The following is a 21,933-nucleotide window of genomic DNA, read 5'->3' on the forward strand; positions in this document are numbered from 1 at the left end:
TGCTTTGGGATTTTAAACTGGAAAAGTTACTTATAGTCGCGCTCCAATAACATATAGTGCCAGCTTAAATACTCGTACTAAAAATATATATCATAAAATTTATTTAATTAGTTAGCTTTTTTTTTTTTTGGAATACTACTGGGATTGCTTATAGACGAAACCACACTAAATACAATTGAAACCACAAGCTCTGCTACCACTCGGTACACACTCTGTTCTACACTGGTGTAACGTAAATTTCTCCTTGGAAAAAACCTTGGGAAACTGGTTGATCTTTTAGTTTCAAATACATAAATAACAATTGCAATTTCGTCTATATGTGTGCACCTATTTATTTTACTTTTATACTTACTTGAAACTGAGCCAACACAACATTATAACAATAAGCATGATAAAGAAGTTGGTTCCTTGACGTACATAATTTTACTAATGCTTTATTCTTTAGACATTACGATGCTGGCTAATACACTAATTGGTTTTTGTATTGGTTAGTAGGGTCGACCCTTTGTAAAAAATATTACGAGAGGACTTCCACCATAGTTAACAATAAAAATAAACAATTAACAATAAGAATAAACAGTTAACGACAAGAATAAACAATCCCAGGATTATAATGATTGGCACTTCGTGTGATTAAAGTTCTCTAATTATCACATTTTGACACGCTGGAGGTCTAACGGAGAATTTGGAAATACGATGTTTGAACCTAGGTGGCCGAAGATGAAGTCTCATGCTGGAGTTTGACTACCAGGGTACCATAGCAGTCCTGGGTCCGAGGACGGGAAAAAAAACATGCGGTTTGCCATGCTTGCTCCGGCTCTTGAACCCTGTCTGTGAACAAGCCAAATCGAACATGATTAGACCTGGTTCACAGACAGTCCTTAAACTGGCAAAAGTGCCCACAAAAACGGTGATGGTCGGTCGGGGAAGCGAAAGGTTGTCGAAACTCACCAAAACAGGGTGCAGCTCGTAGCACTCGGAACGTGAGCCCGCCGGGAGGTGAGCGAAGACCGTCCCGAACAAGCGCGGATGACACGGACGCACTCATCGTTGATAGAAAATTAGAATTTAGCAAAATATAAAAATCTCTACATTGGAAACACAGACTGACTAATTAAGGTCTAAAAAATATTGGTTGTCTGTAAAGTCGGTTTACGGACGATAGTTTAACGTGACGACGTCATAACAAAACAATGATGAAATGATTGCATACTTAAATGAATAAAATTGAATCATTTTTATTTTAATAATAAAAGAATAAATACTTGAAATTATACTAGTAATAAGATTTTTAAAATGCAAGAATAATAACCTTTATTGCCGAAATTGTTGTTGTAATAAGCAATGAAAACCACATTAACTTTTCACTTCACTTTATAAACAGTCAATGAAACAGTTCACGTGTAGATGACTTGTAACTAATTTAAAACCTGGGGTTTAGCTATAAAGTTTCAATATAATTATCAACAAGTTTTCATATAAATAAACCGTAATCAAATATCTATCATCAATTATATGAATCACCATAATTATTGTAGTCAATTGTAACATAACCTATTATTACTGCACTCGCCGACAGCGTAATGGAACACAGCGTAACGGAACAATGAGCGTAACGGGACACTTTTTCGTGCGTGCAGCCGGCGTTCATCGATTTATTAGACGTCACGTCAAAAACTTAGAGAAAACATCCCTTTACGAGATGACTACATTCTCGTATGACGGCACAAGTGAAGTCTTGCTGTGGGCTGGCCCAGGACGTGAAGTGGTCAGTCTGAATGCGCGGTGAGAAGTCGTTGCGTGGCAGGAGTGGCTCTTAATTAAAACAGGCGCTTGCTTTCGAAAGAAAGGGGGGACTTCGGCTTCCGGACCGAAAGGTTCCGAAGATTTCCGAGGGGGTTGTCGAGAAATACTGACTTCGATATCTCGATGTTGGTGTTAGTGGCCGATCGCAGTGTGACCTACTGAGGAGTGTCCGAAATAAGAAGAGATCGACTATTGCATCTCTTGCACGAGGCTCCTTCGGAAGCATGGGGCTTATGGAAGAGACTAGTGCAGCACTCAGGTGGCAGGACACTGCTTGTGGTGTGAGTTGCCAGGGGGCAGGCATTTAGTGGGCTTTCATACACCCAGGGAAATAACTCGCAAAACCGCCGCTAGAGGGCAGAGGCGATACTTTTGGAGACCTATGGCAGCCTTGACTTAGGCCGAGGTTAGTGGTGGTCAGTGCTCTAGGCAGTGTTCCCAGGAGAGACTGGAGAGGGGGCGAGGTGGAAATGTGCAACTAGGGTGGGAAACTAACTCTACAGAGCCCAGAGACGTGCTGGGACGTTGGGTAAAACGACTCGGATCATGTCTTGTAGTGCTTGCGTCAGGAGGGCTCTTAGAACCGAGCTGCTCCGATAGCTTGCAGGGCATAGCAGTTCTTGTCACGACTACAGGAATAATTACAGGCGATGGGCGTGCATCAAAGCAGGGATAAGATGAGACACATGCTGGCTCGCAAAGACTCGGCAAAAATTAGATCTGGCACTGGGAATGGATTGGGGAGATAAAGCCTGACAAAGATTAAGTGGGAGTGTGCAGAGAATAGAAAAAGTTTAAGTTTTAGTTATAAAATTATGGTTCAAAATTCAAATTTAAAATTGTGCCAAAAATGCTAATTTGCGTCACAAAAGTGCTTGCCTGCGATGTGTCGGAGCTGTGGCCAACTATATTATATGATTAAAGTGGAAAAAAATACTGAGAAAGGGTGGCCGTGGCATCATTATATAGCTTCTCACTATAAATGGGAACCATCTTCCTTCTGGTGGCATATCAGATGATTACCAAAGAGGAGTGTAACGCCCCTCGTGCCCAAAAACTTATATTATTTTTAATTAATTAAAAACACCTTGGAAACAGCTGGACAAAATATTAATAAAATGACAGTTAATTACCAGAGGGGACACGAGGCGGTGAACAAGACAAAATTTACACTCCCTGCACACTAGTTACTTGGGAGTTCGTGGATCGTTATGTAGAAGAAGGTATATGATAAATTAATACGCTATATAAATAACTTGGTCTATAGGTTTTCCAGGTTTATTTTTAAGAGGTTTTGTTTTAGCATTATTTCGACATGATAATAAAAATCTTAGTAATTAACAAAGTTGAGGGGGCGCCCCTACATTATTTAAAACAATACAGATTACACCTTAACAAACAAATGATTACATTAACAAAATTTCAAGTATAGCACCAAAATTTGATTCTCCCAACGATTACATATATATATATATGAGTTTCCTTGATTTTACATGTTCCTGAGGATTACGTTCTTAAAGCACTGCTTTCTGGTATCTTGTTAATTAATTTAGTTCCTTCCATGCAAATGGAATATATATATATTCCATGCAAATGGAATATATATATATATATATATATATATATATATAGCTCATATCACCCGGGTCTTCCCAGGATGACGTCGGACCGAGAGGAAAACTCTTCTAAAGGGGGGAATCAGCTGGAGGTCCCGAAGATCGTGCGGGGAGCAATTTCTCTCCCCGGAAACTTTGACCCTGTCTGAAACACAAGCCAAATTCAAAACGAATTAGACCTGCTTCCAGACAGTCATACACAGTCGGCGCGAAAGGCCAACAAACGGGAATATGGGGTAAAAAAAACTGGATTACTCACCAAACAGGGTGTGGATACAGGGCCTCCGAGGTGTCTCGCGCCGACATCAGGAAGACGCGCACCGAGAAAACGCGGATGCACGTTAGGAAACCAAATTTTAAAGAATTAAAAAAAATATAGAAAAAATTTTAACAACACACGATTTTTTCTAAAAACTACATCTGCCTGGCTACTGTACAAATGGGATCACATCCCTTAAGCAACTGACTACATCTTTTATGCAACCGAAAATCGCGGTTCCCGCGAAAAGCCTCTTAGCGCAGAGAACGCCGAGAAGACGTGGTCAGTAGCCAAGGTCAGAGTACTGAGTCCCGCTATGGCGGACAAGACTTCTAATTAAAACGGGCGCTAAAGCACTAGGGAGGAGGGGGAAGGTTCGGTTCTAAGCCGAAAATTTCCGAAGGAGTCCGAGGCGGGCGTGACAAGAACACGACATGCGCGCTCTCTACCGGCCAGAACAGAAGGCAACAAACAATCGACTTCTACAGGCCGCGAGAAGAAAGCATAGTGCCATATGGCACGCGGCGCTGCTTTCTAGCGGCGTAAAGGGGAACTAACTGAGGCGGTGAGCTGACTTGCCACCAGGTGTCACGAGGGTGAGCTCTGCACGCTGGCGACCAGGCCCGCGGTTACTTTTTTTTCGCTAGATGTCGTGGACGTCTCTGTCGGACCAGGGAGAAGGTCCTTGAATTAGGCCATCGTATTGGCTAAGTTCACATCAGGTCACTGCTCCCGACTTGATTTCTCAGAACTAAGGTGTGGTGAAGAGAGAGGGGAGGGTGGGCAGAAAATGCCAATAAGGTGGGAACGCAGGTCCACTGGAGACCCGTTAGTGACGAGACTTGCTATTCTCAGCAGGCCTCTCAGAAGTAGCAGCTTGCAGACCAGAAGCTGCTCTATGCAATTTTGGTCATGAAGAGAAATAATATTACAAACTCGGGACGTGACTGCAGGCGAGAGAAAATCAACCGGGCTGCCCACGTCCACATTAGACAGCAAAATATCAGATTGGACCCCTGAGAAAGGTGCTTCGGTCCACTGGCACAAAGTCTAAACACGTGGCGTACACTGGCCTAACAAAAAGTAAATCACCCCCTTAACAACCAGATAAAATTAGAAAAATAAAATTTCCAAAATTAATTTAAAATTATAGTAACAATTAAAAAAAAGGTGTCGAAATGCCTAATTTCCGGCACAGGAGCTATGCCGAAAACTCACCATTCCTCAGGCATCCTCAGTTGTTGGAAAGTGGTATATAAAGGAGGAAAATAACTTTTCTGTGGGCAACAGTGACAGTCATATAATTTTTGCCTCGAGGTTTTTCTCCTGAAACCTTATGCCATCGTGCGCCAAAGGACTGGCCTCACTCGTAAAGAGACAGTCTAATGGTTATAGCGAGGACTGGCGAGCATGGTCACCCATAAGCTTGCAATGGAGTCTGAATCAGGCACTTGTCAACTGTAATCTCCTTGGGCTGCTATTCTCGAGTCACTGGCTATCTGAGGTTTCCGCTGAGGTGATCCTCTGCTTATGGACAGTGTTGGTGAACAATCCGTTAAGGCATACATGTGGCATGCCTAACTAGGAGTACCATTGTCCAACCCCATTAAGTATCCTCAGTAAGTATAGTATCACACAGGTGCCTGTTATTTGGTGATAGTGGTTGACTCATGTCCTTGGTGCAAAGCCGACTGTATTAGCCATCCCAGTGACTAGCGGATTGCAGTGAGCGACAAATTTTCCATTACATTCTATAGAGCTAACGGGGGTTGGTTTAAGACCATGAATTATCTGGGTGACTGCGAGGTTTTAAGTCCAAACCAACTGCCTGAAATGGCATATTTTTCATTTAACGTAAATAATGCTACATGGGGTTCAGCCTTATGGTGCTCAGCAGCAATAGCTGATTTGTTGTTTTGTTACAGGAACCCTTTCTTCCTGTTTCCGACTGTGGTGCAACTGCCCAGGCTGCAACAACAGTTCTTATGCCAAGTCAGCATTAGTCTGCGAGTCCCTTCACTCGCATTGGAGCCTGCTGCTGAGACCGAAACGCTTCCGAGTCTAGAGAAACCTGCTGGGTCAGGAACATCAACGGGAGCGAGAGATTTCCTGTCGGATGTAGACGAGGCAACCATGGCGGACCGGCATTCGAAGAAGAAGGCCTGTCTGTGCATGCCGAGGGGATGTGAGGAGGAGCTAGGTGGGCTGCCGAACCAGGAAGAGCCCTCGTCGAGAGAAGAAGCCATCTCCTGGTCGGGAGGCTTCACAAGAGCAGAGGACGCCACCAGGCCAGGTGGGCTGCCGAATGAGCGAGAGCCGGACCGACTGGAGACACCGTCGAGACGGGAGGTCGTCTCCTGGCTCGGCGGAGGGGGACCCGCCTGCGTGGAGCAGGCCGTGGCTGATGCCGCGGCAGAGGACAGCGAGGACGAGGAGCGGGCCCTGGACCGCCTGCTGCTGGCGTGCGAGGACCGGCGCCGGGCCAGGCCGCGCTCGCCGGCTCGCAGGGCCGCCGCGACGCCCGTGGTCGTGGAGCGGGCCATCGGCGACAACATGGCGTCCACCTTCCTGTTCGGCCTGCGCGTGGTGGACTTCGGACCGGCGAGGACGCTCGACATACCCCACAGCGCGGTCACCCGCGCGCCGCGGCTGGAGCGGTCCCGGCACGTTCCCTGCAGGACCCCTCACAGGTGCGGGGGACATGACTCCCCTTTCATTCAACCCAGCCCTCTTAGCCATTAGGCCCTGCTGGCGTGGATACAGATACGCCATAGGGTTTATAGATCAGACTATGTCCAGAGGCTGAGGCTACCCATCCCAGCATATACACCACCGTCACCCCTTGCCTCGAGGTGCGGGGGACAGTCCGAACACCAGAAGGAAGGTAGGATGTTTAGGGGACAGGAGCTCAAGTATGAATATGCTTGCAAGATCACTTGTTGGAAAATTTCCCGATTTATTTGGGTGAACAAATCACAACTTTACAGCAAAAAGCTTTGAGGATCATGTAAACGATCATGCATATGAATATACCCATTTTAAATCAACATTGTGTCGAGGTTTAAGTTTGTTTCTTTCTAGGTGCACTATTTCGAAATGACATGTAGGCATCTGAATGTGTTATGTTCTCCAATATGCATTTGTGAAATTATTGTCTGAGCTGAAAAGTGGCCGAAAGTTTTTCAAAAGCGGTTCTACACATTTTGAGTTGTTAGCTTGGGTTGAAAGGGTGGTGTTATTAGTTTAATATGCTGGCAACATCAGAAATTTTCCCATCTATACACTTATATTATTAGACATTCGAAGGGGGGAAGGGGGGATTATACCGATATAATTTACCATGGGAGTGGGAATGACTCATATGCTAATGTCTTGAACATTTAGTCGAAAAACACAAAAATTTGAACCCACGAACAGTTAGCAACCCTAATCGAAGGTTAATATATGAATATATATAAATATAGCAATATTTTCAAACTGTGAAAAAACCACGAAACTCGAGAATTGATACACAATTAAAACTGTACCAGTTTAATCATCCCTTGAACTATTAGAAATCTTTATTTTTGCCAATAAAAGTATAAAAAATTCAAGTCATAAAACTGTCAATGTAAAAGTTCTTATGATTCCAACATAAATATGACATTCCAAATTCAACTGTAAATTTTTAAATATAAAATTTTGGATCAGTGAACAAAAGTTTTCAAAGGTTGCACGTTCTCACGCATGTTATCACATTGATATATCCAACAGTGTTGCCACGTGTCTCTGTAAGTAGTCGGATGCGCGCTGCCGCAGGATGCGCGAGGCGTGGACGTGGTCCTCGCAGGCGCGCGAGGAGGCCGAGCTGCGGCGACTGCGCATCAACACCTTCCGGCAGGCCATCGAGAACCTGCGCCACCGGCACCGCCGCGCGCCGCCGCCCTGCGACGTGTTCCCGCCGCCCAGCCGCCTGCTGCAGGCCAGGGACTCCCTCGAGGTCATGCTGGCCCGCTCGCGCAGGACCGACGCCGACGACGAGTCCTCGGACGACGACACGCCCCCCGCGCGCCAGCGGAGGTACTCCCGGGACAGACCCGACCGCCCCAGACACTCCGACTCGGACTGCTCCGACTCCACCAGCGAGCAGCAAGTCATGGTCCGACCGCCGCCCCTCCTCGGGACCCCGGACAGTGTCTCCAAGTGCTCCTCCGACCGCGAGGACGATTCTGACGACGATCCACCGGCAAGCCCCACGGAGGCCCCCGGGTTCCTTCCGCTCAGAGTCACCAAGTACAGAGCGCAAGAGGACCTTTCTGGCAGCAGCAAACCAATCAGGAAGAAGGTCAAAATTCAGTTTGGCAAGAGGATGCATGCCCGCAAGAGAAAACTTGCCACTTCACACGTCCAAAACAGCAGCTTGTCTTCTGCAAACGTGGGAAGATCGAACTCCGATAGTCCTCAGGAATGTACAGAAATAAAACCTGAACCGACTAACTCTGAAACTTCTGACGGAAAATCAGTTGAGATGACGAATAACGAGTCATCATTTGACTCATTAAGTGGTGTCGTGAGTAAAACTGAGAGCACGACAGTAAACTGGCCCTCGGACGGAGAGGACGAAGAGAAGGCTGATGAAAGGATAACAGAGCTGTCGTCCGAGCACGAGATCGTCCAAGTGCTGTACAAGGACATCCCGAGAGAACTCTCCGTCAAGTCCGTAACCACGGAGTCGGAAGGAAATCCTAGCACGGCAAGCTTGGAGGCCCAGATACCCGTGCTGTCGGTGGGAGCCATCGAGTGCCACAGTGTGAGCGGCAAAGTTGACATCAACCGCCAAGCTAAGCTGGGCACGAGCGAATCTGCGAGTGATCTGGTGGCCGCTGGTTCCTGCGACAAAGAAGCGCTGGGACATCCCGAGGAGAGAGACGTGCCGCGTCGGGCGAAGCAAGGCGCCAAGTGTCAGGACGAGGACACAGTGATGTTCATGTGGCCGTCGTACGTGATGGTCAGGATGACCAAGAGCTCCGTGAAGGTGCACACGAGCGCGGATCCTGGAGGAAGCGCCGAGCACGTGATCATCAGGAACCCCGAGTGTGTGGTGGTGAAGTCGCCGCAGAGCAGCTCCCGTGTGGGGCGGCGCTCCACGGAGGCCATATACGTGAACAGCAGGACGGACACCCGCGCCGGCGCAACCGACACCGACGACGAAGACACGGCTCCAAGAGTCTCCCGCCATCCGCGACCCGAGGCATGACCCGTCAGTTCCCCGAGCCAATCAAATAAAGTATTTAAGTGACCATTTGTTGTTTCTTACATGTAGAGAAGCATAACATACTACAAGTCACGATGTTTGCTGCAGGATTAATTTTAATATTTATAAATCAATTGCAATAAAATTTCTATATTAAATGTTCTTAGTTATCCTCGACCCCAAATGACTTAAGATGTAAAAGTTTCGAGGATACTGAACTTTAGAATCCTTTATTAACAGCGATTGCAAAAATAAATTCAAAGTTAAATGTATCACTTTAACTATTTCTCACATAATTTATACACATGGTTTTAATTTGCTCATGTCAGACTGTACAAAATCATTAGTCAATAATTCCAGAAAAATAAAAAAGCATACCGCAAACTCTATTTTATTAAATATATGTAATTCAGTCTATAAAATTACTTTCATCATTCGCTCGATTTTGGGGAAGTTTTTATTAAATTAGATAAAAACTAATTAAATATACACAAGTTTGAAAATCATCATCCTGTAGATATTTCCTGAAAGCCTTACTACTTCAGATTCATTGCTGGGCGTGAATAAAATTAGTTTCAGGGAATTCCGAAAGAAACTCTTTGTTTGTTAATCAAGGGATCTTGCCAGGAAACACAGCCCTGTAGAGTTTCACTAAGAGAACGCATGGTCGCAGTGCTGTGACGTATGTCGAGTCATGGGAAGTGGGTGTCGAGTTGAGCCGTAAGCACCGGCAACCAGCTTTCTGGCGAACAGTGCCCTGGATGGTTGTTTGTGTCACGTCTACATGTTTAGTACTGGGTGAATACGGTGTTGCGTTTGTTGATTTGACAAGCAGCAGCGACATGGCAGAGAGAGGGGAGAAGTCTTGGGAAAGCAAGAGGAAATGCTGCAGTAGTAGTGTGCTTTTTCCAAGTGCGCTTTACCAACAGAAGTGTACCGAATAGGAAGACCTTTAAACCTGGGACTGCGTGAAGCAGATATCAGCCAACACTCGGGACAGACCGCGAGATGTTCGTGCACTGTAGGGGAGAACTCAACACGAAGAGCTGGTCCATCCTCGTCACCTTCAAAAAGTGCAGGCGTTCGGGCCAGCTGACTTCTAGCAACAAGTGCAGTTTTGGCCGGGGTTAGTTGCACAACGAGGTCAAAACGCTCACTTGTCAAACAGACATGGGCATGGTGCAAGGCTGACTAGCAACGGTGTGCCATGTGTGCTTTTGAATACAATCCTCGCGCAACACACATTCACTGCACACCAACAGCAGTTTTAGATCATTTATGGGGGCAGATTGTCTTCCCCAGCGACTCAAAGCAACCAGACCTGTTGTGAGATGTGCCACTTGTTTATTTACAGTAAATAACAAAAATATAAAAAACTGAATGTATGTATATATATATATATATATCTTACTGGCTGCCCGACCCGGCTTCGAACGGTTGTATTGATGGGGGGGGAAATGAGACCAAATCTCTTATTTACAGTTATAATAAATGAAATAAAATGAAAATTAATTAATTTTGACAAATTCTTTGTAATGTACCGAAGAAAACACGAATAGCACCGATGGTTTCCCGACTCTCGAGCACGCAACGTTGTCATGGAGACGAAGTACCCACTGTTTCCCGGGCTTAAAAACCAATCAACATTGATAATCAGTTTATTATTAATTATAAATTATTAAGACCATTAATCGAAATACAAACTATCCTATCTCTCAAGTTGGAAAAAATTATACATAAATGCCAATTTTCATCGAAATCGGTTTACTTGGTGAAGATTTCACTGGAAACAAACATCAGGACACTGGATTTATATTATATTAAGATGTTCGCCTACACTTATGTTTAAAATTTTAATACACATGCCCATACAAAGGAATGCCTAGTATCATTTTTCTTTCTTTCCTCGCAGTTTTAAACTACCTAGTTCAATTACAGATGAACTAAAGCAAATACGAACTGTACTATGAAAATAAATTATAAAGTACCTTATTAAACAAGCAATTATTGAATATATGTGAGTAGTAGATTAAAGGTCATCCGTCGACAGGAGTATAAGTGAGGAACCATGACCATCATCATCTTCGATGACATCACCGTTGCACTTTTCGTTACGGTAGCCATCTTGGATTGTGATGTAGCGACGGCCATATTGGATTATATCACCATTGCATTTTTCGATATAGTTGTCATCTTGAATTCTGACATCACGGTGGCCATATTGGATAAAAACCTAACCTTTGACCCTTGACCTTGAATTCGACCCTTGACCTTGAACTTGACCCTTGAACTTTGAACTGGACCTTTAAACTTTTACCTTTGAACTTGACCTTGGCCTTTAACTTTTACCTTGAATTATTACTTTGACCCCTACGTCCATTTGTGATCCGCCATCTTTGATTTAACCGTTTTGAATTCCAGAACATTCAATCATCTTGGACTCCGCCATTTTAACTACATCACAGTTGCACTTTTCGTTATGATCACCCTCTTAAAAATCAGTAAATTTTAAGATATAATTTCGGGAAAATTTTTTAAGTTTGTAAAAAATTATTAATAAAATTTTTAGTAAACACCACTTCGCCATTTTGAATTTTTTCGCCATATAAATATCTGAATTTTTTAAGCAAGTAAATCGGGAAAATGTCCAAATTCATAAAAAATTCACTTCATTAATTTTTGATGGTAAAATTATTAAAAGGTGCTGGGTTCAAACATGGTGAGGTCATTCGATAAAAAAATGGCGACTGATCCTTCGTCTGGGAAGCCACCAGCACACTAAACTCCCACCACTAATGTCAAGGCAGATATTACATCATCGCGGCTATCTTGTTTTCGTTTACTGGAGGCTGCAATCTAGGATACCACATATTGTTTTATTCTGCTAGATTGCGCCACCGCCATAATAAGTTTAATTTTTACATACTAAGAGTGCAGTTATTAATTATTACCTTGACATTTGCCATCTTGTCAGCGGTCTTGGCCGCCATCTTGAAATTATTTTATTTTTTAGCTATAAAATAGGGAAAAATTCCAAAAATCATAAAATAATCGCTAATTTAAATAATGATTGATTTAGCGTATTCATGTCTTTGCTTCGATTCCTGTCCGATGCAAAAATAATAATAATTTAAGATAAAAAATTAATTAAAATTACACAAATACAGGTACAAAAAGTAAAACAACTAAAATTACAAATAAAAAAATTATTACATACTATCTACTACAAGATTAAAATAAACTAACAAATTAATGGCTTTTCTCGATTTCTACAATCTTCTTAGAGTACGAATCAAGTCCTTTACATGTTTTGACATGTCTTTTCAGCAGTTCTACACGACAGTAGATTACCACAATTCTGACAACGCAGAGTTCCCAGTTCAGTTAAAACAACAAAGATATATTTCATGATGCTTTCCATGTTTTATGCATACAAATAAATGTCTTGCCGCAGACGATGCAGTTTGATTCTGACGGATGTTTAATCAGTCCCTTGCAAAACCCCATGTGCGTTTTCAATTTTATGTAGCGTATAAACTGACAACAACACTTGCTGCACTGATGTGTATTGCGTTTAGAGTTATTAATACAGTCATGCATTGTGCAATCACTAATTTTCAAATTTTTTATGTTTTCACAGTACGTAAAGTCGGATGATTAAACATCGCTAGTTTCAACATCCTTTATCGATATCACTGGCAATGTTGACGTCCATTGTTCTGCTTCTGAAGACACTGCATTCATTAGAATCTCCTGCAGTGCTGAAAGAGTAGGCGCAACTGTTGACGCTGTGTCGTATTCGCCTCCGTCGTCGCCACTGGGGTCTCTAGAGCTGTCAGCAACGTTGCCATCGGCGTCTACGCTGTTGATCGCAGGCCTTCCATCTAGGTTGAAGTTAACGATGGTAATGATGCCATCGAGTTCTCCAGAAATTCCAGATATACCGGATTAATATGCGAGATGAGTCAAAACAGACGATCCACACTGAACCACAGCCAGACGTAGACAGAGAGTCTTGTTTTTCCAGTCCTCACTTATATACTCGCAGCCACTGGTATAAGACGCGAGTCAAATCAACAACCATTTTCCATTAATACACGAGACATAACAGACAGTTTTATTCACTTTATTGAATGTAATAATTTTATTGTCTATAAAAGCAAGATTAACAAATCATATTCGAACTTGGTAAATGGTTACTAGGCTCCAATTGCTTCAATTGCTTCACTCGCTCCAAGTGCTCCAAGTGCTCCAATTGCTCAAATTGCTCCAAGTGATCCAAGTGATCCAAGTGCTCCAAGTGATCCAAGTGCTCCAAGTGCTCCAACGTGTGTGGTTTTGCTTTAGTACAGAAAATGCATGGCCATCAAGTGTCGTCATGGCTTGCAATGAGGCACGTGAAGGTGTGAGACACACACTACAGACCGCCTGGGAGCCGACCCAGAGCTCTGCGGTCACTGCAGAGAGGGGTGACTGGGGAGGGGTGGGAGGGGCAGACCACACTTAGCATGATTACAGCCTCGCCTCACACACCCGCACAGCAATGCTCTTAGTTCACCCCCAACCGCCTGTGTGCCGCTCTCCAAAAGGCCTTCACGCACGGCAGCATTGGCAAGGTCAGAGGAGACGGTAACACAACTTGTGACCAGAGGCTTACTGACGGAAGGAAACGTCCAGGTCTATTGTCACCAGCCTCCCAGCATTCGCCTGAATGACGGTCCGGCGCGATATCACTGTGCCAGCTCCACTTGACAGCATTAGCCTCTCGCGAGGCAAGTGTAACTACTCCCAGTACAAGAGGCCGTCACTGCAGGGCGAGGCGAGTGTAACTGCTCTGTGGTCACCGCACAACGACACACACACTTGTGCTCTGAGTTAAGGCTATCTGGCAGTTTCATTCGTGCTCATAAGTACAGTTTCATATAAATATAATGTGCATTCCACTTGTATGGACGTATTTACGTCACATTGTCCTTGCATGATATTGCGCCATGATCTGGAGGAGTGAGATGTCTGCCATGGCCTTGAAGTCTGTGGTCTAGATGTGGTTAGTAGGATGCACTTTCACTTCGAAAGTTAAACTCGACCTTTAAAACAGTAACTTTTTTCTTTAGATTTCCCAAAATTGTTACGAAAGTAAACGTGCCGAAAATTAAAGTTATATTACAGAACATAAGCACATATGAATAATTCTTAAATTAAATTATTTTATCTTTCAACTTTTAACTGGCGCTCTCCTCCATCCCGTTACGTTTGTTCGTCGCACCGCTGGAAGGATGCAACCTGCAGCACTTCCCAGTGCGGAGGGCAACTCAACTCACCTGTGGATTAGGCGGACCGCGAATCTTGAACGAGTTTAAATAAGAAGGTTCTCGTTCATTCGACGGTTCAACGGCACCGGAAGTTACGCCTTGGTGTTTATGCTCAGGGCACAGCTTCGGTGAGAGGAAAAAAAATTCGTTGTCTGTAAAGTCGGTTTACGGACGATAGTTTAACGTGACAACGTCATAACAAAACATTCATGAAATGATTGCATACTTTTATGAATAAAATTGGATCATTTTTATTCAATTATCGCTATTTTATATGGATAAAAAGAAGGAGTGAAATGAAATCTACAATTTAATTGATAAATTTAGTTTTTATTGGCACCTATTAATTTAAATATGTTTATTACTTTAATGAAAAGATTATTTTAACTTTAACTTTTATACATGTTTGCTATTTAACTTCTTCCAATCTGTGTTATTCTGTTAAGGATAGGACGATGATAGGAAAAGTAGGAAACTAATGGGAGTGTTTCAAGTTTAATGTGCCTCGAAAAAGTCAAATCGATGGTTGTTCCAATCGAGTGGAAGAGAGATATATGTGGCGCAAGCGTACAATGAGCGTAACGGGACACAGCGTAACGGGACAATGTGCGATACGGAACACTTTTTCGTGCGTGCAGCCGGCGTTCATCGATTTATTAGACGTTGTCACGTCAAAAATTATTATTTAGTCAGTAACGACCTTTTGCCCCCGAAGGGACTTGCAAACCCCTGGTGTAGCAGCGACCACAGCAGACAGAACGGCGTGGGAGACCGTCACAGATAGACCCGGAGATCTTCCCGACCACCGCGCCGACCGAGAGACAGCGTCATCGAGGTCCCGGCATGACGTCAACAGTGCCAGGGTTCCGGGTTCAAGTCCCGAGTCGACGAGCGGAGACTGGGTCTGGTAGTACGCAGTGGCGGATCCAGAGGTTCACCTCGGAGGGGGCACTCTAGGATTTCAGAGAAGCCAGAGAAAAAAAATGTCTTAAAATTACTAAATTTGTATTTAATCTACTCACACTACACATAACATCCAACCACCAGATTTTATTATTCTACAAGAAATTCATTAATTATATTAAAATATTTATTGGTTTCAGAAACAATCATTTTTGTCGGCAATATTAATGTAGCTGACAACTGGTTTTTCGGGGGGGGCACTTGCCCCTGGTGCTCCCCCCCCCCCCCTTGGATCCGCCACTGGGGAGTAGCGAGTGAGGGACTTTGAAGAAGCGAGCAGACACCGAGCCAGAGCAAGGTGGCGGCAGGGGCGTGGTAGGGGTGTTTGGGTCCCCGACGAGCAAGCGACACTCGCCCAGCGAGTGTGTGTAGAGAGACGAGTGGCATGTAGCAGGACAGCTACTGGCGGCAGTCGCCTGATTGTCTCTAGTTCGCGTCTTGTTGAGTGACTCCAAACACCGCAGGGACGCCTTGGCCAATGAGAGACCAGCGATTATGGGAAACACGAGCCATGCGCTTTTCCAACCCGTCGATTATATCATTTATATTATTTATTAACTCTTATCGTAGGCTTCACCAAGAGATCGAACCCAGCCGTGTCCCCACAATCATCTGACGTCACGCTGATCCAGAGCTGCTTGTGTCTCACTGGGTGTTGGCTCGCAGCAAGCTTGTGGTCGCCATTTCAAGCTTCATTAAGCTCGTTCCAAGCACACCTTCCATCATTATACCGCAGAATTGTATTCGAAAGCTTACAATAAGCTATAAAGGTGGCTAACCAAGTTAACCTGTCAGGGCTACATTCATTGTAGCTTGATGTAAGCTTGAGTCTGGCTCGTAACCCGCTTGATTCAAGCTTTTCGTGGAAAGCTTGCAAGGAGCTTGATCCCAGCATCACCGATTCCAGAAAATTGATATTGGAAGATGGTTTTCCACATTAAAGGATCATTTTACGGATATGTTATGAGCATTGCATATTACTTTTTATTGTTAATTTTTATTTGCTTGTAATCCGCGCCTTCTCTTTTATTTACAAACAGCTAGGCAAGCATTCATAATTTAAATTACACCATGAATTATTTTTCTCATTCTACTCAGTTATAATTAATTATCATCGTTTCCACAACGGATAATGCACACTGATTTAATTAAATAATTCCACTTTTAAAATATAGTTCTTTATAATTATCTGGAATTAGCGAATAATCCAAAATGGTAAGTGAAGCCAAGCCTTAAAAACAACCAGACTTCATAGCGAACCTTCAGTTACTACCTGATGCGCCGTGGGCTATTGTTTTTCTTCTCACGCCGTAATGCTGCGCCCGGGAGGTATGCAACAAGCTGGCAGGAATGTCAGGAGCATTGCCTAACCGCCAGGAAACTTTTCCAAGTTCCTAACCATCAACCGACCGCCACACGTAAACCAGTTCATAATCTCTCCAATTAAATACCTGCTGCGCAGCAAATTAAGAACCACTTTGGCACTAAGTGAAATCCTTAAAAATATGAGTAGACATGTAAAGTGAGACCCATCCCGGACATATACTCAGCAGATCATAGATATCAGAACATTTTATGGTGTCCACCAGTCATAAGTATATGTTTTTATAAGCTTTAAAGTACATAATCATTCATATTTATAAACAGTTTTCTGTGTGTGTAGGTGAGTGAGTGTGTGCATATAAATCGTATAAATGGTCAAAATAAGAACTGGAATATCGAAACGAATTTTTGAGGCCATCATTTTTCTATCATGGTGCCTTAAAAAGCTGATGTCTCGAATCAGAACACACAAGTCCTCCCGTGCAAGGAAACAGAATGTTGCTCCCAACACTGGCTGCGGTGCGGCAGAGCGAAGCAGGAGTCAGTGCTGCCAGCGTCCGAGTGAAGAGAGCCTCGGCTGAGGAGGATAATGGAAAGTCCGCACGTTACGTGTTTGTTGACCAACGGGCTTGTTCGCCAGGCGGGAATGGGATGAATGTATCCGGCGCCGTCTTTTGTCGTGCTTAGAACGAGAGTTGGCGAGATTCACGATAGCTTTACTTTTTTCTTATTTCTCTCGTTATCGCTCTTTTTCCCTTCGCACTCTCTTCCTCTCCCGCCTCTTCTTCATGACTGCCTCTGGCCCGGCGCGAAACACACACAATTCCTGGAGTGGTTCTCGTGTCTCGCCGATGGTCTAACGACAGCCACTGCATCATTCACTACAATACATTTGGGCATTGTCTTATATTGAACAATATAGAACTACTAGAATCATAAACACCAAGTTTCTGCTGATTGTTTTTCTTCAGGTTACTTATAATTTATTAGCAGAGTTAGAACGAACATGGTGTCGATGATATTAAACCCTTTGTTATTTTTTTTTTCCTTTTAATATTCGAATATTATTTATAACATTATATAATCATGCTAAAGCATTATATCTTCTAACACTATACGTAATTCCTCTCTGGCATTGTTAATGCTCTTAGTCACGTGGTATTGTGCCACTTCACGGTCAGAAAACAATTTTTTTAAACCTTACTGCAAAATTACGGCGACTATTTATAGAACATGTAGAACATGTAGAACATGTAGAACATGTAGAACATGTAGAACATGTAGAACATGTAGAACATGTTTGCCTGATACTGCAGAACTCACGAGAAGCAGGTTTCACCATTTATCCTGAAAAAGGTGCGATTGGTTCAGAAAAATATTACGTTTTTAGGTTTTTTAATTGGGGGGGGGGGAGGAGGTAAAGTGTAAATGGCTCCCCAGAAAATTTCCCCGATAATTAATTTCCCCGCCCTTATAAACTTAAAGGGTGTAATGCGGATTTTAGGAATGCTTATTATTAAAGCAGATTCATCCCAGACTGTGCTAGTATGAGTGCCCTGTTAAACAATCTAAAAAAAAAAGAGTAGAGTTTTTTGGGAAGAAGTTGGAAATAACGATTTTAATCAAGTAAACATACCATTTCTCAACCTCCAGTTTCTTACAGATTTCGAGAAGAAGTTTTTAGCTCAGGTAGATGCATCAAGCATTGTATTAGGAACAGTTTTGTTGCAAGAAGGCGAGAAAGATTGGCAGCCGATAATGTTAACAAGTAAAATCCTTCGTGATAATCAACAGCGCTACATTGTATATGATAAAAGGAAGCCTCTAGCTTGAATTTTTGCTTTGGAGAGGTTTCAGAATTTTTTGGTACGTGGTGAGTTTGAGCTGTCGACAGATAATCAAGCTCTTACCTAGTTTCTATCCGCACCCGCGAGAGCTTGGCAAATATTGGACATTGAATAATGCGGTTGACGAGGTTTAAGTTTAAGATTAAGCATGTGAAAGGAAGCGAGATGTTTTATCTAGGATGCATTATCCCCAGGAGTTTATGGAAGAGAGAGAAAGCGGAAGCAGAACGTGAGGAGTAAAATGGGGAAGAAGTAGAAAGGGATGAGGCGTAAAATGAGAGCATTAAAAATTGTAACGTTTAAGGGAGTTTTCCAGAAAGGTTTGCAGGTATTAAATAATAGCAAGAAAAAGAGGAAATAATATGGATATGTCAGCATATTGGGGACTCCCGCAATAAATAATATGAAATTATTAAAGGAGTGTTGTATGTAGTTAAGGACAATTAAAAATGGCGAATGTTCCAAACTTTTTGAGAGGTACACTTTTATAATATTTTCATGATTCTGTGCAAAGTTTTATAGCCTAGTGCGAAATAGTACGTGGAAAAATATGTCAGATAGTGTGATTTATATCAGTTGATGAAGCAACCCCGGAATAGCAATATTGTGTTGCCTTCGGTTGATAAACTTTCGAAACCGTGGAAACGAGTGTTTATTGATGGGCTTTGGGCTCTTACCTAAGTCGATAAGTGGCAATAATAGCATGTTGGTTTCGGTAGATGGATTTTATACATCGTATGTTAATGCCCATGAGAGATATTATAGTAATGCATGCAATAAAATCTTTGGTAGAAAAGGTTTTGATTTTTTTGGGGGGGTCTAGAGCGACTGGTTTCCAATAAAACTTTGGAAGAAACAGTTTTCCCAGCCAGTGCGTTTCGAGTGGAGAATAAAGATTATATCACAACTAGCCCGTACTATTCGAAACCTAACCTCGTGGAAAGTATGCATTAAAACATTAAGTTGTCCCTAACTATTTTTCACCAGTAGGAACATAGGAAGTGGTCTGAGCCAGTTTTGTTTTAAATTTACCCTTAAACATGGTGAAGCATACATCCATACAATTTACTCCGGCATAAGTATTTTTGGGGAAAGATCTCTGTCATCATCCTTCGTTGAATATATAGTACTAGATCCTGAAAATTTAAATGTAAATAGTCCTAGGAGTTTGAAAAAAAAAATTATATGAGGGCAGTTCAAAATGTTGATAAGGTACGAACGATCGCAAAATTAGTTTGCGTTTGATCAGGAGGTTTTTTGTACGATTTATGTTTTGCATAATGAGACAAAGTTTCAGTCTGTAAAAAAAGTAAATTGTCTATGCTGGCCCTTATAAAATAGGTACATTTTTGGGTCCAGCAACAGTATTATAAGAAAACATGAAAAATTATTTTAATGTAAAAAGCTCATTTTTTCAGTTAAAACATTTTTATTAATGATTGCCTTAATTTTAGTTTATATTTTGTTTAGCGTTTTTGTGCTCGAGTAATATTAAGATATTTAGCTTGTAAGAATTAAAAAAACATTAATATGTTGGTACTATAATGTGATTTAAAAGAAATGTGTCTTTGAGATATTAAGTTTTTATCTTAACATTGTTTCAATTTTAAATGGTTTTCTGCCTTGAAATTACAAATATTAAAAGTAAGATTTTAATGGAGGATTTTAAGAAAAAATTGTAATTTTTTTAATAGGGGAGAATTGTAACCCTGGTCTTTAGTGTGCAATGGACTGTAATTGGATTTATATTTTATAGATGATAAATTTATTTATTCCTACAAAAGGAAAAGTATTTTAATAATTTACTATCAATTTTTTTTAAGTTTTAGTTATAATGAATAGTTTATTATTAGTATTAATTTTTAAGTTTAAATGATTTTAGTTTTGTGAAGTTGGTAAACTGAACAGAGCATGTAATTGGTAATATTATATACTTAATAAATAAATTTATATATTGGTGTATACATTTAATTGTTAGTATAATATATATTAGCTAGTAAGTAATTTTAGTTAACATAAATATTAATTTGTGCTGCGTAAACTTTAGGCAGTTGAAGATACTTATCTTGTGGTATAGGTGCTGCTGTATGTTCGTGGGAGTGGTTTGAGTGCCTCAGAAGACGCGACTCAAGCAGGAGTGACGTGTTACTGCCCTTGTGTGGTTAGAGAGAGCTTTATTTTAATTTTGTAATAAAAACCCCGGAAGCTGCTTTAAGTGGGCGATAGACACTACAGTATACTCAAAGTTACACAAGGGAGAAACATTTTTAAAAAAAATCTTCCTTCTTACAAGAGGAAGTAGAAACGGATCGCATTTGAAGAAATCATTAAAATGAGGATGTTTACTTAAAGCTTATCTTTTCTATTGTTAATTATGGTTATCTTTTGATGGTTTCAATAATTACAAATTACTAAAAACAAAGTTACTGGAGCCCCGTCCTTCAAAACTCAGCGATTACAAATAGATTATTAATTGTGCATGAAATATAAATTTAACATTTTCCTTTGGCCAATTAAGACTCATGCCATAATATAATTTTCACAAGAAACTAACACAAATTATTTAACTAGGAAGTTGGAATGTTTGTTAGCCCCACCAGTGCGGGATTATGTATAATTTAGGTAACTATTTTAGGTTTAACAATATCTGATATCGTTGACTGTTCACGGGCGGTGACTAGAAGCGAGGTGAAGAGGTGATGGCTGAAAGGTTACCCGGATGGAGAGACACGTAGCATTCATGTCCAAGCTCCAGGGAAGCATGTAAATGCAGTGGGATTTGGCAATGGACTTTGGCCGGAGAAAAGGCAGAACTCTTGGACCATCTCTTGTACCACGCTGGAACCAAACGAAAAGAAAGTCCAGTGGTCAAGAATAGAAATTAAGGTGACAAGCAACAGGAATCGAGAATTCAGGGCAAATGTTAAGTAGAGAGCCAACTATAGGCAAAAAGAAGCGTATAATTTCCCACTTGCCATTCCTGGGGGTGGAATGATGACAATCACTCCCTCCGAAGACGCAGACGGTAGCCTCGTGCGAGCCATGCTACGAGATTACCAAGTAATCCGAACTAAAGCGACTAGCAAATTTAGGAAAATAACTAAACTAGGGATCACCCCCTGACTCTTAGGGATCACATCCCTCAAGTTGGTCGCTGCGAGACTGCTGCACGAATGGAGTCGCGGCCGAGAAGCAGCGGAGAGAAGCGACCACGGTGACGACAGAAGGACGAATCAATCAGTCCATAGGGTTGCGTGCGTGTAGTTAAAACTAGCGCTAGGGGCTCGGAGGCCTCTGATTGGCTGTAGGTGGTGGTCGAAAGATCGCCCCGCCGCGCCGACCAAAAACAAATGTGGCGGGTAACCTAACTTAAGGGGCATCGGAGGTCACGCGCGCTCCATCGGGGCACAGGCCAAACAGATTCGGGGTTAGTTCACAAAAGTCCCTCAAGAGGGACTAGCATAAGCCTGGCCCTTATGGGACCAGCAGGTTCGCACTCTGTCGGGCTAAAAGAGAACTAGAGAGAGGTGTGGTGGCGGTCGGTAGAGGTCTCGCTACTCGCTGGACTAAAGTC

At 42.5% G+C, this 21,933-nt stretch overlaps 2 protein-coding genes across 2 annotated transcripts in view; one reads left to right on the forward strand and one right to left on the reverse strand.

The window, feature by feature from the left end:
* The window catches only part of LOC134539548 (soluble guanylate cyclase 88E), a 197,193-nt gene that overhangs the window by 143,548 nt on the left and 31,712 nt on the right, over positions 1 to 21,933 (reverse strand). The window lies entirely within an intron of this gene.
* Positions 5,815 to 8,962, forward strand: LOC134539270 (uncharacterized). The gene is made up of 2 exons (XM_063381094.1): positions 5,815 to 6,371; positions 7,480 to 8,962. Exons 1-2 carry the CDS (start codon positions 5,815 to 5,817, stop codon positions 8,915 to 8,917), a joined length of 1,995 nt encoding a protein of 664 aa, XP_063237164.1. The 3' UTR covers positions 8,918 to 8,962.

This window comes from Bacillus rossius, chromosome 15 (genome assembly GCF_032445375.1).
Source record: "Bacillus rossius redtenbacheri isolate Brsri chromosome 15, Brsri_v3, whole genome shotgun sequence".
NCBI lineage: Eukaryota > Metazoa > Arthropoda > Insecta > Phasmatodea > Bacillidae > Bacillus > Bacillus rossius.

What these genes read in the sequence shown, in the direction of transcription:
- LOC134539270 (XM_063381094.1), top strand. Translation starts at nt 5,815, where the DNA reads ATGGCGGACCGGCATTCGAAGAAGAAGGCCTGTCTGTGCATGCCGAGG. An exon ending in CCCTGCAGGACCCCTCACAG is followed by an intron (nt 6,372 to 7,479) that starts GTGCGGGGGACA and finishes GCGCTGCCGCAG; the next exon opens with GATGCGCGAGGCGTGGACGT.